Source organism: Bufo bufo, chromosome 2 (assembly GCF_905171765.1).
Source record: "Bufo bufo chromosome 2, aBufBuf1.1, whole genome shotgun sequence".
NCBI lineage: Eukaryota > Metazoa > Chordata > Amphibia > Anura > Bufonidae > Bufo > Bufo bufo.
This window is the reverse complement of record NC_053390.1, coordinates 510,176,124-510,197,460: the sequence shown is the minus strand read 5'-3', so window position 1 is coordinate 510,197,460 and position 21,337 is coordinate 510,176,124. Positions and strand designations below refer to the sequence as shown.

Here is a 21,337-nt window from a genome sequence, read left to right as displayed (position 1 = left end):
GCGCCCGGCCTGGTGCGCATGCGCACTTCACTCAATGAAGCCGCTGCCAGGAGTCCGCGGCGCATCAGGCTGAGCATAGTGCGCAGGCGCTGGATCTGGCAGAGGGCCGGCCGGATCTGGCGAAGGCGGCGCTGAGGTGAGGAAGGCGGCACTGTAGACAGGGAGGGCGGCGCTGGGCACCAGACGGCCGGGCACCCTGTATTAACAGACCTCCCCTTGCGCACCTTAGGTAGGCGATTGACAGGTTATAAAAACCAGTTTTTTGGGCTTATAGAGCCACAAGCAGGTTTAATAAGGTCAGTTTTAGGATTCATGTTATTAGTACGGACCTGGCCATATGTTTAGCTTATAGGGCTCAAATCTCATGACAGAATCCCACCAACCTTTAAAAGGGTTTTCCGAGATTTATATGCTGAAGACCTATCCTCGGCGGGCCAATAGGAACGCTTGGCAGTGGCCGACACCGTTCTCGAGATAGGTGCGGGTCCCACCTATCAGACAATGAGGGTGTATCCTAGCCATATGGCCCCATTCTGAAAACCCCCTTAAGAGCCTCTATTGCTGATTGTGCACTAGCTGCCCATAGCAACCTATCAGGTGACTCCTTTATTTTCTACCCTGCAGTAGAAAGCTGTCAGCTGGAAAGGAATTGGTCGGGCTGACAGCAGGATGTGTAAAGGGTGAAGGTTCAAGCTCCGTCCACTCCCCCTCCCCCTTTGTGTTCGGGCTTTCTGTCCCTCCCTCCTGCTGCCGTGGAGCCGTCACAACTGTGGGGCGGGGAGAGGGACAACGTGCAGCAGCACAACCGTCTGCCCAATTGTCCGCGGTGCAGCCAGTACTCCCTGCACAGTATTATGCTGACCATGGAGGAGCTGAGGGAGATGGACTGCAGCGTGCTGAAGAGGCTGCTGAAGAGGGAAGCCCTGCCTCACAGGGGCAGCTGCCTGCTCCTGGACTGCCGACCCTTCCTGGCGCACAGCGCAGGCTTCATCCAGGGCTCCGTTAACGTGCGCTGTAACACGATAGTCCGGCGCAGGGCTAAGGGCTCGGTGAGCCTGGAGCAGATGCTGCCCGCGGGCAGTAAGGACGAGGAGGAGGTGCTGAGCAGGCTGCGCTCCGGGCTCTACTCTGCCATCATCGTGTACGACGAGAGGAGCCCCCGAGCCGAGTCCCTGCGGGAGGACAGCACCGTGTCCCTGGTGGTGCAGGCTCTGCGCAAGGACACGGACAGCGCCGACATCTGCCTGCTGAAAGGTAATGGGGCCGCCAGGTAGCTGCTATTCACCTGCAAAGATGGCTGACTGACAGGGTGTCATAGCAGAGCCTCCATTCACAACAGCTGTCATTTGTTTCATTCAGTCAGCGTGTCTCATGACCAAAGCCTTATTAGAGCCACCACACCGATATTCACCTGTCATCCAACTTTTTACAGAGTCTACAATATCCAGTATAGTGCATAACATACCTATTGGATTGGTGAACTGTTACTGGCGAGTATTTGGGATGGTACTTGCCAGTAATATTTCCTATAAGACGCCTGTCTATTTCCCCTGCTTATCTTTGCTCTTGTCCAGTATTGTGTTTTTTTTTTTTTTTTTAATGCTGTAAAAAATACAAATAATAACGCTATCAGTAAAACTTGTATGATTTGCAAAAACAATGTTGTGACGTGGTAATTTTGCTGCTTATTGCAGCCGCTTCTCACAATAAGCACAACACCTATTGGCCACAGAAGGGATTTGGGCTTTCTTTCTCCTAGCCCTCGAATTCCATTCATAAATTCATGAAGATAGCTAGTCATTTCCATTGTGAATTTTCCTTCTGATCACGACGTTGACCTATTTTTCCACCCTCCATGACACTCTGCATAAACTGCCTTTTAATGCATTTTTTTGGGAGGTGAAATATGTTCATTCAGTTTTCTAATCCCTGTCTTTTGTCTGTGAATGGGCATTATGCGCTCTCGACTACCCCCACACCTTCAGCCTGGTATTAGCCAATGGAAAGGCAATTAGCCTCCTCTTATTGTGAGGTGCCGTTCTACATCCTTTTCATTATGGAGTAGCAGGTTGGTGTCACACGGGGTCAATATTTAGAGGAATGGCTGCCTTTTATTTCTGAATGGGGAGGGGGTGACAGAATACAGCAGTGGGAACAAAGAAAATGCACCCATCTTTTAGTGCCAGGCGTAGTGTTCTATATGAAGTATTGAATGACCATTATTGTAGGGTGCACTGCCAATTTTCCTTGTCTGGACATGGTAGTCAGAATAATGTAAATGATAGTCCAGGGAACTGAAGGATGAGAAGTCCTGAGGCTAGTGGCTGCCATGTACTTGTGTGTGGCGAGCCACTTCCTTCCTTGTCTTCCTCTTCCTTCCCGCATTCCATTCATGTTTTACAGAACCAAACTCATTTCTTTCCTCTGATACTAAAATTCCAGAGAACATTGACTTTCACTGAAGCCATGAAATCGTTCAGGTTTTAGCACATTTTCAGCTCGGTTGTCTTTTGCCTTTTAAACATTATTTAGCTGCCACCTACAGAATCCATGTACATAAAGTGGAGTAGTGACGCAGGCCATCCCCTCCCCCATACATTCAGTTATCTACTGAATAGTGTCAACGACGGGAGCCAGAGGTCGCACCACATTTTACCAGAAGAGTAAAATACTATATTCAGCCAACGAGTATAACATAAGACACTTGGTGGCATTTTGTTTTTTTATGTTGATGTGGCTATATGAGGGTTTGTTTTCTGCCAGATGAATTGTATTTTTTTAGTGACGTTTTGGGATACAATTTAAGGCCTTATTCACACATTTAGTATTTGATCAGTGATTTTGTGTAGTTAATAAATAGTTAAGAGTTTATTAAAAAAAAAAAAAAAGGCAGTGCATTGACACTCCGCAATTGCGTTCACAGCGGGGCCGAGGGAGCCCTCTCCTCCTGTCTAACTGCCTAGATACCATGGTTGCTGTTGATAGCAGCATCTAGGGAGTTAAACGTCCAGGACTGGAGTTCTTTGATCCCGGCTGTTAGTCACTCAGTGCCGGGCTCTCATGGAACGAGGCAAGACTGCAATCGTTTTCAGAAGCAGAAGTTTCTTATTATTATTATTATTATTATTATTATTATTATTATTGTTGTTGTTTTTCTTGTAACGTTTGACCAGTGCTGAGGAGGCATCAGTGTGTCACCAGTCACCTCAAACTCTTCATTCCAGGAATTGAGATCTGTAGAAATTCCCTTTTTAAGGGTTGGATTTGACTGAAAGATGCAGGGTAATTTTATAGTCGCGTCGCACCCTAAAGCAAGGGGCTTGTATCTCAGTATGATCGGTAGAAAGTTCTTTATCACCAAATAACTGTAGCCTTAAAGGGGTTGGCCTCTTTCTGGTTACTGTTGACCATATTCTGTTTCCTATATTTCATAAATCTTCTAGAGGTTGTGTGACCAGGCAGATCACTTGGCCTCCTCTTTTCAAATACACTACACCTACCATCTGCACTTTTAAGTTTAGCGCAGACATTGATGAAAACTGGTGTAAAGGAAAACTGGCTTAGTTGCCCATAGTGACCAATCAGATTCCACCTTTCATTTTTCAGGTGGAATCTGATTGGCTGCTATGGATATCTAAGCCAGTTTTCCATTACACCAGTTTTGATCAATCTCCCCCAGTGTGTTTAAACGGAGGAGGCTGAATGATGTGTCTGGTCACATGACCCTCCATCAGCGATCATCTTATGGACGGGCCCTCTATGCGGACAGCACAGAAGATTCACCAAACAAGTAGACATGGCTTTATTAAATTTAACAAATGGCTCAGAATATCAACAATAGCTATATTAGTAAGTGCCATATAGTCATCTTACTTACACATTGGTCAACAGTAACCAGAAAGTGACCAACCCCTGTTAACTTAGATGAGTCGTCCATACTTGGCCTCCTCGGTAGAAGTTGTAGGTTCCTCTAGGTGGCATACTCTTCTCTCCATCCATTTGATTGGCTGTCCCGATTCTGTTGCCTGCTCTGCTGCTCATTGCTGTGTATGTAGTCTTAAGAACTAAGAAAAGCAATAATAATGCTGCAGTAGATGGGTGAGCAAGTCTTAGGGGTGAGATTAATGTGTAAGGGCGAATGCTGTGCTGGTAATCTTCTGCGTGAAAGAGAGCCAAGCCCCGTTCCGGACAGCAGAGACACGGAGCAGTAACATGACTGATAATGCTCTGTGCCTCTCTGTGACCTTTTTACTACAAAATCACAGTGAGATAAAGTTGTCACCGTGATTTTGTAATAAAAAGGTCAGTCAATCATGCTACTGCTCCCTGTCTCTGCTGTCCAGAACGGGGCTTGGCTGTCTTTCACGTAGCGGATTACCCACACGGCATCCGCTCGTGTGAAAGAGCCCTAATTGTGCACACCCGTGTTCTTCCACTGTCTAGCTTAAAGGGGTTTATCCAACAAAAAGTGGTACTAATAAATGAATAGGGCATTTCGGATAAAGCATTATTGCAGTATACACATAATAAAAAATAAATAAAATAATATAAATATATATATATATATATATATATATATATATATATATATATAATTAATCTATCATTTATTTTTTTATGTACATTACATTTTCCTGTCTGCTAGCGCCCCCTTCTGTTTGTTCTTCTGGTCCTTCATATGTATCCATATGTCGGGGATTGTTTTCTAGGCAGGGGAGAAAGGGGTTAAGGAGCTGATTGTAGTGCGTCCTGGGAGATGCCGGTGCTTCATTAGCTGTAGCCCACCCACAGAAAGTCTTCCAAAAAACAGTTTTAAATTCGTGGAATAACCCCTTTAATTTTCACTTCTCCTCATAAAGCATTGGCGAGAACATAATGGCACCTGTTAGTTTTATCATATAAAGAGACTAGTGGTTATTCTCCCTTCCAAAATGTTAGCTAGAGAATTGATGCATAATCTCTTTACCATAGCTGCCGTTATATTTAGGTGTTTCTAGCCTTCAAAAATGAATGTATGACTTTCATGTGGAGAGTAGATAAATGAACCTTCCTAATATACTTCACATTAGGGCGTTGTGGTCTCTTCTCCGTGTCCTGATGCTGTTTTTCCGCCGTCACATTAATATGTAAGCTGACAATATCCTGTTGGGTTGTATCTTGCATTTCTTATTTGGTCACTTGATCAGTCAGCTGCTGTTGGTTTGCTGTTTTTCTGGCAGTTGTCCCGCAGCCTGTTTGCCAACCTTTGGAACTAGTATTTGCAAGCCTTTTAAAACAAGGCAAATGTTCTCTGTTAAAGGACCAACACACATGACTGTTGTCTGGTGTCGCTTTGTGACCCTATTCATTTGCATTAATGTGTGGATTCTTATGGCGGGCCTTTTTTTATTGTTTACATGACAAAGTGTCCTGAAAAAAACCCACTGGCAGATCAGAAGGGAATCTACCTCTGAGAACGGATGTTTTTGTCGGCATAAAGGCTGAATAAATGTCAGTGTTTTAACCTCTTACAATTCAAGAAGTGATGTCATTTTTGAAGTGTCTTCTTTTTTTAAACTGTTCCATAAAATATGCATATTTCTCACTGCAAACAATGACGCTTTTGAACTTGTATTACCCTGTGCAAAATACCCATTTTATGCAGCAGAACATACAGCGTTCTTTTTGGCCCCATGAACATAACCTAAGGGGATTTCTAATGACCAAATGAAGTCCTATAGCTTTTACGGATTTAGTGGAACCAGGAGGGTGGTTTCCAGTAGGGATCGACCGATTATCGGTTTGGCCGATATTATCGGCCGATATTGAGGATTTTGAACGTTATCGGTATCGGCATCTATTTTGCCGATATACCGATAACGTATGGGGAACACAGAACGCGCTGCTCTCAGCGCGTTCTGTGTTCCCTCCGCAGCACAGGGGAGAAGGAAGCAGTGTCTCCTCCCCCTGTGCTGCTGCCGCCAATGACAGAAGAGAAGACAAGAGGAGGGGAGGGGCTGTGGCCGCTGCGCCACCAATGAAGATAAGCCATTCATTCATTCATATACAGGAGGCGGGAGCTGGCTGCAGAATCACATAGCCGGCTCCCGGCCTCTATGAGCGATAGCTGCGATCCGTGGTAGTTAACTCCTCAGGTGCCGCGGATCGCAGCTACCGCTCATAGAGGTCGGGAGCCGGCTATGTGATTCTGCAGCCAGCTCCCGCCTCCTGTATATGAATGATTGAGAGACTTATCTTCATTGGTGGCGCAGTGCGCCCCCCCACCCAGTATTACTCATTGGTGGCAGTGGCCACAGGATCCCCTCTCCCCTGCTCCTCCGATCGGAGCCCCAGCTGTGTAAGCCTGGGGCTCCGATCGGTTACCATGGCAGTCAGGACACTATTGAAGCCCTGGCTGCCATGTTCAGCTCCATGCTGCTGTGTGCACAAAGCACAGAGCAGCAGGGACAGTGTGAGCTCCTATTCACCCTGATAGAGATCTATCAGGGGGAATAGGACAAGGGTTCTAGTCCCTAAGGGGGCTAAAAGTTAGTAAAAAAAAAAAACACAAAAATATTAAGTATAAATGAAAAAGACTTATAAAAAAAAATACACATTAACAATAAACAAAAAAATACACATTAACAATAAACATATTAATTTTCAGCAGATTTGTGTAGGAATTTATTTTTTTTTCTCAAAAATGAAAATTCCCAGAATATCGGTATAAATTATCGGCTATCGGCCTGAAAGTTCACAAATTATCGGTATCGGCCCTAAAAAATCAATATCGGTCGATCCCTAGTTTCCAGATACAAGGACAGACACTTTGGCAGAGAAGGACTCTGGACTGAACAGATTAGGAACATGTTCAGACTTGCAATAGTAACTTCAGGAACCCAGGAGCACAGAGACATAGACTTAGAACTCATTCCAACTTGGTCTAGTAACTCAAGGAATCCAGGCCTATCACAGAAGACCAGTCCAAACGGTAATAACTGTAGGGACCAGTAACTTCAGGAACCCGAACATATCAGACATGGAACTTCAGGAACCCACACACACTTGGCAGGAACAGGCATATACAAGGCAAAGCTTCAGGAACTAGCTTGAGACTTCTGAAGCAAACATTGTTAAACAGCCAGGGTCTGGCTACACACTTCAGATCTAACTTCCCCAAAACAGAGCACAGGAAGTAAATAGCAGAACTAAGGAGCACACAGATAACAGATAATTTACCCCTAAGAAACCAGATTGGAGAGGGCACACTTCACAATGCAGCTATTCACACCCACAAGGACAGAGGCGGTTGTGCACTGGACTATACGCTGCACCATCTGCTTTTCCCTATGGGTCCTGTTTAGCACTCCTAAGTGAGTGTAACCCCTGCAGCCAGTGGCTTAAAATAAGGACAAAGTGAATGACAGTGGATGTCACAAACTTCCCTGTTCACTACTTGTATATGTGGAAGGCACAGGTCAGTGAATAGGGAGGTCAAAGGTCATTAACATTAATTTTCTGACAACGTAATGAAATTGTTACGACCATAAAATGGATGGTTAGTACTGGACGACCCCGCAGCAGTGTACTGGCTCTTAGTCCCGATTATCAAATCATCAGGGCGACCACAGTTACAGGGGATGTATGCGGTGTATAAATAAGTCATGTCATCAGAAGGTCTTTCTGGTGGGAAAAGTTAAAGCAAAAAAAGTAAAAATAAAACCAAATAATTATATAAGAAAAATTATAAACAATTAAGAAAAAATGAATTACTGGTATATTCCACAGAAGTGTCTAAAACCCTGTTCCGATGCAGTTTGAATAACTAGGTCATGTTATACCGTATATCAAAAAAGGTTAGATGCTAGAGGACACAAGGAAAAATCTATTTTAAGATTTTTTTTATTTTTTTTGTGTGTACTACCAAACATCTTAAAATGTCTTACTGATCTATGTATGATTTTTATAGAGTCCTTGCTAATCTGCAACTGAATGGAAAGTGTACGGGAGCGAAGAGCCGGCTGTCATAGACGCTTGGATTTCCCATCGGGAAAGCAGAGATTTATATATTTTTTTTATTACTATCCCTGCCTTCCTGATCACTGTATACACAGGCTGGCAGTCCCTGCAAACATGTATTTAGGGCTAATACGTCAGCCCCAGTTACAGGGGAAATAAAAATAAAGCTAGTGTGTTGAACTGCTCTTTTATGGCCTTAATGTATAAAATAATAAAAACAGATATATAAAAAAACTTTTTAATATGGGGAAAAAACATAAAAGCAAAAATGTGCATGGTCATGGAGAGGAAAATGGCCTGGTCTTCAGTTGGTTAAAAAATAATTTAAACTTGGCAAAAATGAATTGGGTCAGATTTATTAATCCAGTGTAAGGGTGCCTGCACACGGGTGAACATCTGCAAGCTTTCCATGTGGATTTCTGGGTGTTTCCCCCACAAAAACCTACATGTAGATTGCAGATCCGATTTTGCCTCATATCTCCCCCTTCCATTGAAAAGGATAAAATCTTCACCAAGGACATGGTGCAGACTTCTATATCCGCACAGCAGGTCAGTTTCCACAGCGTACACAACATTTGTCTAATCTCCCTCACTGTACTGTAGTTAGCCTTAGGCCTCATGCACACGGGCGTTGTTCTGGTCCGCATCCGAGCCGCAGTATTCACTTCAATGGGGCCGCAAAAGATGCAAACAGCACTCCGTGTGCTGTCCGCATTCGTTGCTCCGTTCCATGGTCCGCAAAAAAAATATAACCTGTCCTATTCTTGTCCGCGTTTTGCGGACAAGAATAGACAGTTATATTAATGGCTGTCCGTGTGCATGAGGCCTTATACTTAGACTAGATAGTCTAAAGTTGTGGCACATTTATCACAGTGGCTGATGCTGGATAGTAAATTTGGTGCATGTTCAGACTAATGTTTTTCTAACTTTATACCTACAGTACCGTGTAATACGTGTGTTGAAAAGCATGTAAAAGTGTTTTGCAGAATTGTGGTACATTCAGCTCAGTAAATGTCCATGGCTTCACAGATTTGTCTAAAACTACTAAATTGTGTTATTGATCTTCAAGTCATCTGGGAAATACAGCCTCTTTATTCTTCTGGTTCGATGTTATGCCCTGCCATGCAGTATTGGTCATTGTGCGTTATGAGTACAGGACCGGGAGAGATGCATATGGCTTTTGCTAGATTAGTAGGTCCTGTGCACGCAGTGGAACTTGACGGTTTAGGTTGCAATTTTGGTTTCAAGGATTTGTTTCCACTTTGGGCTGGGCGATTAATCAAATTGACTTGATTAATTGCCATTTTAGTATAAATCGATTTTTAGATTTTAACAAAATAGTGACATTGATTTTTACCCGACCCTAGTATCGAGCACTAACACTGCAGGAGCTCATTGGTAGCGCAGTGTACTTACAAATGCCTGTCCTATTTGCCCAAATGGGATGAGTGGTTGTAATTACACTGCACCTCCTCTACAAGAGAGATGACGCGCAGGTAATTTGTAAAGAAGCAATGCTCGCACGAGCGCCACTGCACTGGTGGGGGTGTCTGGATATGATGGTACACGGTTAGCAGAAGTCTGTCGTCTTCTCATGCTGATGTCTCGCAGGAGCTTGAGTGTAGTACTGATGGCCCAGTCCTCTTTAGCAATTATGAATCTTTGTAGCACAAATAGCCAAAGGGAGTCTATCGGCTTCAAAATAAGCAGGATGCGATGCAGGGTAGGTGTCCCAAATCAAAAGCTTACCGTTCTCCCTTCCTTGTCTTTCCGTGCACAGAGGAAACTGGGGCTAGGGTCAGGAGGCTGATGGAGGACTGAATGGCACAACCCTGCCCATGGTTTACTTAACATAAAGCCGTGTATAGTGCTGACCATCTGTACAGTCTGTCTTCAGTTATGGGCCAACACACAACCTGCAAATATTGCCCTGCTTGGAGTCAGATCTTCACCTGAAAAATGGGTATTAAGCTGGCTGACATTAGCGAACATAATTATATTAGTGCCATCTCACTGCCTGCCGCCGTTATTGAGAAAAACAAACTTTTATAATATGCTAATTAGCCTCTAAGGGCGGGGGGGGGGGGGGGGGGGTGTTGTCCCTGCTCCTAGAGGCTCCGTTCTCCCACCTCTGGCCACGCACTGCTACACTAGATTGACAGGGGCAGGCATCGTTGGTCTCCTACCTCCGGCCCTGTCTGCAGTGTAAATCTCGTGCCCTTCAGTATTCAGCACAGCCTGGCCCTGTCAATCTAGTGTAGCAGGGCGTGGCCAGAGGTGCGAGAACGGAGCCTAGGACCAGGTGCAACCCCCCCCCCCTGCTCCTAGAGGCTAATTAGCATATTATAAAAGTTCGTTTTTCTCATTAACGGCGCCACAGAATGAGATGGAACCAATATAGTTATGTTCAGCTGACATTAGCACATTGCCAATGTCAGCCAGCTTAATACCCATTTTTCAGGTGACAGAAACCCATTAAAACCCCCATGGAAATTAGTCTGTTGTTGGGAGCTCCTGACAGACGATGTCGGGGAGAGAAGGATTGGGTGAAAAGAATGTTCTTTTCTCCTGAGAGATAAGCCGCCACCAGCGGCTCCCTGCTGTCCCCATGGTATACACACAGCCTTGGTCAGAAGGGATAGCTGTCAGCCGACAGCTATAGAAAGTGTATTGTCATGTGCTATATGACGCATTAATCATGGGATAACCCCCGTGCAGAAGGCATCAGTGCTAATTCTGCCATCCAGTGTCTAGAGGCACAGGCCTAGTAACCAGCATGTCTGATTTGTATGCTGACAACCTGGGATCGCCTCACTGCTGACTACTTTTTCTGCTCATAGGGTCTCTTTGCCCTATCGAGGGTGGGCAATTTTATTTCACGTCTGTTCTATTTTATTTTTATAGGATTTTCCGAAAATAGTGGCAAATCACCAAGATATGCCTTCACTAGCGGTTGTTGAGGGTCTGATGGCTGGGACCCCCGGTGATCTTTAGGATGGAGGGGAGTAGTCCAGGAGCATTTCCTTTTCTGCTTTCCTTCATGTATTAAGAAAGTAGGACCATCTGCATAAAACAGATATGGGTATACACCCCAGAAGACCGAATCTCTTCCTCCCCATCCCTGCGTAGTGTGGGTGCTGTGGTAATGCTCATATACACTGCCTGCTGCCATAGAAACTGATCTGTGTGATTGGTACAGATAAGACTGTCAGCACGGCTCCTGGCGGCAGGCATACTAATGAGAATAAATGGACGTGGGAAGTCTTTCCTTGGATGCAGTTGCAACCTGGATCCATTCAGAAAACTCGGAGCCACCCTTGGGAAATTAAAGCACGGCAGCTGCGCAGCTTCCTTCCTGAGTAGCGGAGGTGTTAATCTTGCCTCCCACTCACATTTTCCCCTCAGTTCATTCACAAATGTGCACACAGTTCTGCACAAACCACTGTACATTTCTATAATGCTTGTGGGGGTGGGAAGAGATTTCCAAGGGAAGGAATATCGTTCTTCTTGATACCAAGGTGTATTGGTCAGATGTATGGCCGTTAGATGTTCAAATTGTCATCGCTCTCCTAGGTTTTACAGAAATATGGGATAATACAGGGTTATATGAGTAGTGTGGTAGAACTTGTGTGGGCTACATTCTGTCATGGCTGTCTGACACCGGTATTAAAGATTTCCTTTGGACCCCATAGATCTCTAAATGAAAATGATCCCAATAATCTGGCAGAAAATTTCATTATTTCTGGTCCTCAATCACATTGTTTTATTTGAAAAAGCCATCGATTTCAAGGAGAAAGCGGCATAAAAATCAATGTCTCCCAGCCTTGGCCAGAGTTGTAGGTAGACAGTATATTTTACTCCTCGGTGGGAGTTCTGATGGTGAAATGTCTACCGTAGTGTTGTAGGGTGATTTATTGTGTCAGAGGAGGGCTCTAACCCTCAATGCCATTTGTCATTGGATTTGTCGCCTTTCATGAATGTTGTTATACAATATACCTTAAATGTGCATTAAAGGGGTTGTCTCATCTCGGACATTGGTAGCATATCGGCACCTCTGGGACCCACTCCTGTCTCCAGAATCGGACCCCCAAAGTGAAAATGAGCGCACCATGCAAGCGCAGCCACCCATCATTTACTGTTATGGGAGTTCTGAAAATAGTCAAGCACTGGCTCAACTGTTTCCAGCAGTCCCCTAGAGATGTGCATGCGCAGAGCGCCCCCTTCACTTTGTCTCTCTCTGGAGATAGGTGCGGGTCCCCACTTCTGTCAGATTTAGATACTAGTGATTAATGTCTGAGAAGGGTATAAACCCTTTAAAGGGAACCTGTCAACGGGATTTTGTGTATAGAGCTGAGGATATGGGTTGCTAGATGGCCCCCATAGCTCTGTGTGCTTTTATTGTGTAAAAAATAAAAATTTTATCCATATGCAAATTAACCTGAGATGAGTCCTGTCCCTGACTCATCCCACGTACAGGACTCCTCTCAGGTTAACTTGCATATTGATAAAAAAAAAAAAAATTTTTTTGTTTTTTTCAGCTCTATACACAAAATCCAGATGACAGGTTCCCTTTAAGACACCAAATTTGATTTTCTTTTGCCTTGCAGTTTCTTTTATCAAAAAATTTCTTTTTTTTTTCTACAGGAGGCTATGAGAGATTTCATTCCGAGTACCCAGAATTCTGTGCAAAATCAAAATCCATAAACAGTATTTCTCTACCTGCCTCTACCAGCATTGAGTCGGCTGGCACGGGCTGCAGTTCATGTGCAACCCCACTGCATGATCAGGTAACTAATCATTTATACAGGACACAATGGTAGTGAGCATCTCTCCTGTTAAAAGGGGTCTGCCAGGTTGTATATGCTCTGTAAATCCATACCTTTCTGAGCGGCTTCTTACTGGCAAGAAACAGAACTTTTACTCTTTATGAAAATGAGGTGGCAAGTGCCCGGGGCGGGTAGCCCCCAGCGCAGCAAGTCCTCCTGCTTTTGTGTGGAAATGCTGTCCATAAACAGTGCCCCTGGCTTTGATTTGACATTTTTACTGATCTCCATCAAAGTCAAAGGGGCAGCGATTATACACAAAGGTGCATTTGCCACAATGGTGGCCACCGTCTCTGTGTCTGAGCTCATACCCATCCTCTTCACTATACTGTCTCTGGCTGTAGCAGGTGCCAATGTCCTGTCTGCAGTAGAATGCAAAGATTGGGTTATTCTGATCTCAACCGTGATGGGTCAGGATGTGAATAACCCTTGTACACAAGCAGCCAAGGGTGACTGAAGATATGGGAACAGCAGAGCCTACTGTGTTGTGCTGTGTCTGTAACTCCCATACCAGTGAATCGGCATAGCATGGTGAGCCAAGCTCTTCGTGTAGGTCCCATGTACTTCTTATAGTAACAGTGTAACCCAGCCTGCTTTGCAGTTTCCGTAACTCCAGCCACCCCTAGCCGCTGTCTCTGAGGGTTATGACAATCTCTAAAGGTTAAGATGGGAATAACCCTTCTCAGGAATCGTCCTAGAACGTGAGCACGACTGGCTGCATAGAGGTGTGAGGGGGCGGGGCTTCACTCTTGCATATACTACGTGTTGGTGAGTTTTCCATTGAGGCTGGCAGCCATTTTAAATCCTGGAGAACCTCTAAGCTCCGCCCCACCAGCTGTTCAACAGCAAAATGGAACAAGTCAGCCAGAAAGGATCACCTAGAAGAAAATTCTAAAGGTGGGGGGGGGGGGGGGACACAATTCTGCTACAGCTTTGTGGCTTCCCTATAAGGTAAAAGTGACGTTACTTTCATTCTCTGGGTCAGTACGATTACAACAATGCCACATTTTTATGGTTTTTCTTCTAAGTACGGTAATTTTTTTTCTTTGCATCGTGATATATTGAGCACCATAATGTTTTTATATTTATGGCTTGTTTTTTACAGGGCAATCTGTATTGTTCATTGATTCCATTTTAGAATGTGAATGACTTTTTGATCACCTTTTTATAAAAAAAATTTGGGGAGGTGAAGCAACCAAACAGCAAATCTGCTATATTTTTTTCGTTACACCATTCAGTGTATGGGATAAATATTTTTATATTACCAGCATTTTGGGATGCACCGTTACCTATTTTTTAAAATATTTTTAAAAACTTTATTTTTTTAATGTGTGTGTATTTTTTTTTTTTTTTGTCTTCCTAATTATTATTTTTTTAATTAGCATGCAATTGTCTGATCTAGGGTTGTTGCGGGTATCGAAATTTCGATACCCAATCGATACTTTTGTCCCGGTATCGATACGATACCGGGATTTCCGTTTTTTCGATACTGGGCTGCGCTTCTGCGCAGTCTAGTATCTCTGAACATGATGCTATCGGCGCGCTCATGTTCTCTCTCAGCAGCACGGGGAGAAGGAAGCTGTCCTCCCTCCCCCTGTGCTGCTGCTGCCGCTGCCACCAATGAGAAGAGAGGGGCGGAGGAGGGGCGGCAATGAGAAGAGAGGGGCGGAGGAGGGGCGGCAATGAGAAGAGAGGGGGTGGAGGAGGGGCGGCAATGAGAAGAGAGGGGCGGAGGAGGGGCGGGCGCACTGCGCCACCAATGATAGGATTACTATCGGAGCGATGGGAGGAGACATCAGCTTCACTAGTGGGCGTTCCTTTTCCCTGCGCTGCGATTGGACAGCGCTACAGCCAGGGAGAAGGAACGCCCACTAGTGAAGCTGATGTCTCCTCCCATCGCTCCGATAGTAATCAGCAGCATGTGGAGCAGGAGAGGAGACAGTAATGGGGCACTGCGGGCGAACGGAGCGGCGCCCAGGACTAAATGGTGAGTGCTGAGACATCGCTGGGCGCCGCTCTGTGTGGCCTAATAGTGAAAGTCTGGACTCATATACAGTAGTCAGTCTTTAACACATACAGGAGGCGGGTGCCGGCAGCAGAATCGCATTGCCGGCACCCTGCCCCTGACAGGGAGCTGCGATCAGCGGCAGTTAACTGCCGCTGATCTGCTAGTACCCGCCTCCTGTATAAAGGGGTAAAATCATTGGTGGTGCAGTGTGCCCCCCCCCTCAATCCCCCCATCCCATTAAAATCATTGGTGGCACAGTGCGCCGGCCCCTCTCAACCCTCCAGTATTAAAATCATTGGTGGCAGTGGCCACAGGGACCTCTCCACTCCCCCTCATTGGTGGTGCAGTGGCAGCTTCTGATCGGAGCCCCAGCTGTGTAAGCCTGGGGCTCCGATCGGTTACCATGGCAGCCAGGACACTACAGAAGCCCTGGTTGCCATAGTAACATCCCTGATGCTGTGTGCACAAAGCACAGAGCAGCAGGGACAGTGTGGAGTCCTATTCACCCTGATAGAGATCTATCAGGGTGAATAGGAAAAGGGATGAAAGATCCCAGGTTCTAGCCCCTAAGGGGGGAAATAGTTATTAAATAAAAAGTGGAAAAAAAAACCCCACTAAAATATGAAGTATAAATCACCCCCCTTTTCCCAATTTCACATATAAAATATATAAATAAACATATTACATCGCCACGTCAGAAAAGTCCAAACTATTAAAATATAAAAAAAAAATCTAGGTGGTGAATGCTGGAACAGAAAAAATAAAATAAAAACTGCGCGATTCGCCATTTTTAAAAATGAGGAATGCACGTGGCTTTTTTTGTTTATTTTTTTCGCGTGGTATCGAATGGTATCGAGTATCGCAATACTTTTTCATGGTATCGAAACCGAATCAAAAATTTGGTATCGCAACAACTCTAGTCTGATCACTTCTCCCATAGACTGGAATGATTTACCATAGCTGTCTATGGGAGAATCACTACGTTCTTTGCTTTGACAGGCCTCGGAACCTGCAATAGCAACTGAACGTCTCCCACGATCTCATTGCGAGGGAGCTGTTTGGGCATCAGGAGTGTGGCGTTTCAGGCAATTGAACACTGCATCTGAGGAGTGTCTGCTGTGTAAAGCTGAGCAGGCGCTATCTTTAAAGAAGGGGGTTAAAGTTGATACATTTGGCTGAAATGTCTGATGTATATACAATGCTTTTCCTGCCTATTACTTTACTTTATCATATTTTTTATTTTTTTTTGGAACAGGGTGGTCCAGTGGAGATCCTGCCCTTCCTTTACCTTGGCAGTGCCTATCATGCTGCTCGAAGGGACATGTTGGATGCCTTAGGTATCACAGCCTTACTGAATGTATCTTCAGATTGTCCAAACCATTTTGAAGGTCACTTTCAGTATAAATGTATACCGGTGGAAGATAATCATAAAGCGGATATTAGCTCTTGGTTCATGGAAGCAATAGAATATATTGGTAGGTATTTTATCACACTATATATGCATTGGTTTCCTTTTAACACAATACAGTATTTTTACATTTATTCCATTATTGGTTGTTTATAAAAATGTGTTTTTTTTTTTGTTTTTTTTTAAACCTTGTATAATGCTTTTGTTTAGTACATTATAAGTAGCTAAATGAACAACATGTAGAAAATGTAAAATTAAAGAATATATCTCATTACAAACAGTCACCATAAATAGAGCAAAACTGAGAACATTGCGGTTTACGGGTTCATTAAGGAAATGACTGTAGATATATTAAGGGACAGGAAACTGGTTTGTGGAACTCCCTTAAAGAGTAACGACAAAGTCCATGATCTTTCAGTAAGTTTGATAAAGCAGCGCCCTTGGGGAAGGTCTCTGTAATGTAAAGTATGTCTTCATATAAAATACATAGAAATATTTGTGTGGGTAAAATCTGACTTTACATTTTGGTCTTTTTTATGTCAGTGGGTCAAAGTTTTTTTAATTATTTTTCAGATTCAATCAAGGATAATCATGGACGTGTACTTGTACATTGCCAAGCTGGCATTTCTCGTTCTGCCACCATCTGCTTAGCCTATTTAATGATGAAGAAGAGGGTAAAGCTAGAAGAAGCCTTTGAGTTTGTGAAGCAGCGCAGGAGCATAATCTCTCCTAACTTCAGCTTCATGGGACAGTTGTTGCAGTTTGAATCTCAGGTCATGACCACTACGTGCGCTACCGAGGCTTCTAGCCCGTCAGCTACTCTTTTAGAGCGAAGTAAAAATTCCTCTTCACCTACATCTCCTTTTGTCTTCAGCTTTCCAGTATCAGTAGCAGCTACCAACAGCCTTCCTTATCTTCATAGTCCCATCACAACTTCACCCAGTTGCTGAAAGTGTGGAAAACAAAGCAACTGACTTTACTTAGTTTTGGCCATTTTAGGTCGAAAGATCTTTTATATAGAAAGCTGAACTTTCATCAAGGAATATGTAAATTCTGAAAGTGGTAAAACCCAATAAGCAATAATAATATTGTAACAGTTTTCCATCTCCAAAGCCATTTGAGCTCTAGTGTTTTGCTTTTTATTTGAAGGTTTTAATTGGTTTTCCCTGCTCTTATTTTTAATTTTTTTGTTTTTATAAATATTTATATAGTAACATTGATATTTCATGTTCAACTTGTATTTATTACTTTTTTATTACAAAGTGGCTTCAGGGCAACTTTTTAGTTTCAAGCAAAATAAAGTTTGGGAAATTTTTAACTTTCCCAAAGTGCCTATTTTTTATTTTTTAGATTTTTGTTCCCTCCAACGTCAGTCTGCAATTTTATTATTATTTTATCTTTTTTTGTATCTGAACACTGTCCTCCAAGGTATCAAAATGCAATAAGAGAAAGAGCAACATTTCCAGAACATCAATATTTCTATATAATCTAATGAAGAGCACAAGAGAGAGAGGTTGGATTGAACTTTTGGCATTCATAGCTGGACACAGGATGTAAAGTGGCGTTAATTAGGCACCATTATAGTATTTCGTACCCATGAAGATAAATGGATTATTGATGTTCTCAGTTTCTCTTTACCCAGATACCCAGGGTATTGGGCTTGAAATATGGCACTGGATGTATTATTCTCCTGAAATAAGCTTGCAGTATACTGGTTTAAAAAAAAATGTATTTAAACTTTTAGCCAGCTGTAAAACATTGAGTGTTAGATATGATGCCTCCTACTCTACAATGTTTTGACTGTATTTGTATGAGTGCTTTGTTTTCTGATTTAAATGTTCTTTCTACATTAGTTATGGCAATGTAGGAGTGATCTCAGTATTCAGATGACCCTATTGATGCCTCTTGTCAAGGGCAAGCAAGGAGATCATGTACAATGTCGATGTGCATGTAGGTTCAGTCAGATTTAGTATTTGCTCGACAGATTTTACAGCCTGACCTGTAGCTATCCTCCTGGTGTATTTAGTGTCACATTAAACCCAGTATGCCATTTATTGAGTAGCAGTGATAAATGGCCATAGTGTGGCATTGGAATACCTTTAATATAGCCCTTCCTTTATACATTATGGATAGGGACTGCAAATGTATAATTCTACAACCTTGTAGGGGATCTCAGTCTAGAAACTCACAGCCTCCCATGTTCATTAGAAGGCACTTGTTACGGTAGCATATTTTGTTTCGCTATTTCATATACTGGTGAGTGTGCATATATATAGATAGTAGTTTCAATAAACTCTGCACAAAACCACCACCTCTGTGCTTACCATTTTGCCCTTGTGATAAGGTTACCGATGCTGTAAAATGCATGTCGACTATGCTATACAGCACTTTTGGGGTTAGCCACCATTGTTGAGATTACATGTCCTCATTAAAGGGGTATTGCAGGATTTTTACATTTCTATCATTAGGATAGCCTTCAATATCTAACTGGTGGAGGTCTGAGAGCCCGCACCCAAGCTGATCAGCTGTTCAGAAGATGATCCAGTGTCTGAATTGCACCGCTCTGTCCATGGTGTAGTGGATGAAGCTGGTTACTGCAGCACTGCTCCCATTGAAGTGAACACCGAGCTGTGGAGGTGCAGCTGGACCCCCGCCGATCAGATAGTGGTGGCCTGTCCTGAGCTAGTCCATTAGGGTAGAGGTACCAGAAAACCCATTCATGGAATGGATGGCACTTTGTAAAAGGATCCACTAGATGTTACTGTTGATTAGAATGACTTTAGATCTGTATTTTTGCAGACTGTGAGAGTGTTGTATTGATCACCATAAAATCTCAAGCTTTAAACTAGAATTTCAGTTCCACTGTTGGTCTATTATGTTCCCGTTAATTTATATTTGTGAATTGTAATTGTGACAGAGTCACAGAGCAAGAAACGTCTCTCAGTTGTGGCTAAGTGTTGTCTTCCCATTTCACTATGACTTTTACTCTCTTTTTCATACCACTCTGAGTGCGCTGATAAATATAACTCTGAATTCATCTCGGAAATGCCACAGGAAGCTTCTAAATCATATGATTAGCAAGTCATTAATCATTCATTCCTGCCCAAATGAAAGCCTCTACTACTGAGAACCTACAGCAGCTCTGCAGACTGAGCAGTGAAAAGCTAAGCCATTGTTGTGTTACTATACTTCGGGGTCACAAAGGACTGCTTAAACAGTCTACCATATAAACTTCCTTTCAAAGCACAAAGGGCAAAACTCGTGTGGCAATATACTCATTTGGTGATGGGCCTCACTTATTTTGGCCATCAGTCTTCCATTTTCATTTGCATAGGTCAGTTCTGTATTGTAGGTCACTGCACTCGCACTGTTGTCAATTAAGCAAGACCCTTCCCATTATATTCTTTACATAGTGTTTTTTTATTTTTTTTATTGTTTTTTCAGTTTCAAGTCTAACACTATTCAAAACTGAAAAATTGGAGGGCAGATAAAGAACAGCTGTCAGCTGGATCAACTCTAATAAACTAGGCATACTGTCTGGTAAAGATGATCCTGCTGATTAAAAGGATACCTGTCTTCTGAAAATTGGTTGTGGCAGTTCTAAAATAAAAGACTTTTATTCTGTATGCAAGTGGGGGGCTTCAGTGCACTGAGGGGCGTGGCCAGCCCTGTAAAGCTGAGGTGCACCGAGGAGCAAGGTCCTCCCCTTTTTCCACTGAAGCACTCTGTTATATAAAGAAATAAGGGGGAGATTTATCAAACTGGTATAAAGTAGAACTGGCTTAGTCACCCATAGCAACCAATCAGATTCCACCTTTCATTTTTCACAGCTCCTTTGGAAAATGAAAGGTGGAATCTGATTGGTTACTATGGGCAACTAAGCCAGTTCTACTTTACACCAGTTTGATAAATCTCCCCAAGTCTTTTTTTTTCCTCCAGGAACCCTGTAACCGATCTTCACAAGATATAGCAATTTAATCAGCAGGATCAATGGGCTTGTTCCTGCTGACAGATGCTCTTTAAACTCACAACTTCCCCTATTTTGTGACTTTTCAGCTTTTGCACAATAGAAAACCTGTTTAGGCATTGTATATGGCTTAGCAATTCCCATCAATAACTAGACACGTTTTATTTCTAACTTGCACTCATGGATCAATACATTATTTAAAGGGAACCTGTTGCCATGTTCTGACATATAAAACCAAATGTACCTTAATGCTTGTTTAGGGATCGTTCATACGAACATGTGATGCCCGTTGCCGTATTGCGGACCGCATTTGCGGATCCGCAATACACGGGCACCGTTCTGTGGCCATTCCGCCACACGGATGCGGACCCATTTATTTCAATGGGTCCACAAATCCAAAGATGCGGAATGGAACGAAGTGCTTTCTGGGGTTCTGTTTCGTGCTTCCGCACTGCAAAAATATAGAGCAAGTTCTATCTTCTTGTGGAACAGAAGGATCGCGGAACCATTCAAGTGAATGGGTCTGCGATCCCCATGCGCCTGCCCCACGGACGGTGCCCGTGCATTGCGGACTGCAATTGGCGGTCCACAGCACGGGCATGGGCTTCACACGTTTGTGTGAACGATCCCTTACCCTGATAGTTCCCAGCGATCGATCGATAATTTTCTCAGGACTAACCTGTCCTATTTTTATCGCCCTGTAACGCTTTCCTGCCTTTAATGCTAATTGACTGAAAAGAGTCATATCTTACATGCTTGACCAGAGAAGAGTCATATTTTCTCAGTCAAGCTCCGCCTAAGAAATGCCCCTGCAGATAAAATCTTGCGTGAGCTTCCTTGCTTCGAGTCAAGGTAAGCACGCCCCCTAACCATCCCCTCTTTTGTTAGATTGACGGCCTTCAGTTTGGCCGGGATCGCATAAGTCTCGCGCATGCTCGGTGCGCTCCTTGGTAAGACGCGATCCTGTCTCCGGCTGCCGCTGTTAGCCTGGTTTCAGCGGCGCACTGCCCATGCTCGAGACTTGTGTCATCCCGGCCGTGCTGCAGGCTGACAATCTAACAAAAGAGGGGACGGTTAGGTGCGTGCTTACCTAGACTCGAAGCAAGGAAGCCTCATTTACATACGACCTGCGG

The 21,337-nt window shown here is 43.7% G+C and overlaps 1 protein-coding gene across 1 annotated transcript; it reads left to right on the top strand.

Annotated features, from left to right (window-relative positions):
* Positions 1 to 790: 790 nt before the first annotated feature.
* DUSP4 (dual specificity phosphatase 4) lies at positions 791 to 19,664 on the top strand. The gene is made up of 4 exons (XM_040417877.1): positions 791 to 1,254; positions 12,643 to 12,785; positions 16,085 to 16,304; positions 16,811 to 19,664. Exons 1-4 carry the CDS (start codon positions 855 to 857, stop codon positions 17,185 to 17,187), a joined length of 1,140 nt encoding a protein of 379 aa, XP_040273811.1. The 5' UTR covers positions 791 to 854; the 3' UTR covers positions 17,188 to 19,664.
* Positions 19,665 to 21,337: the final 1,673 nt, after the last annotated feature.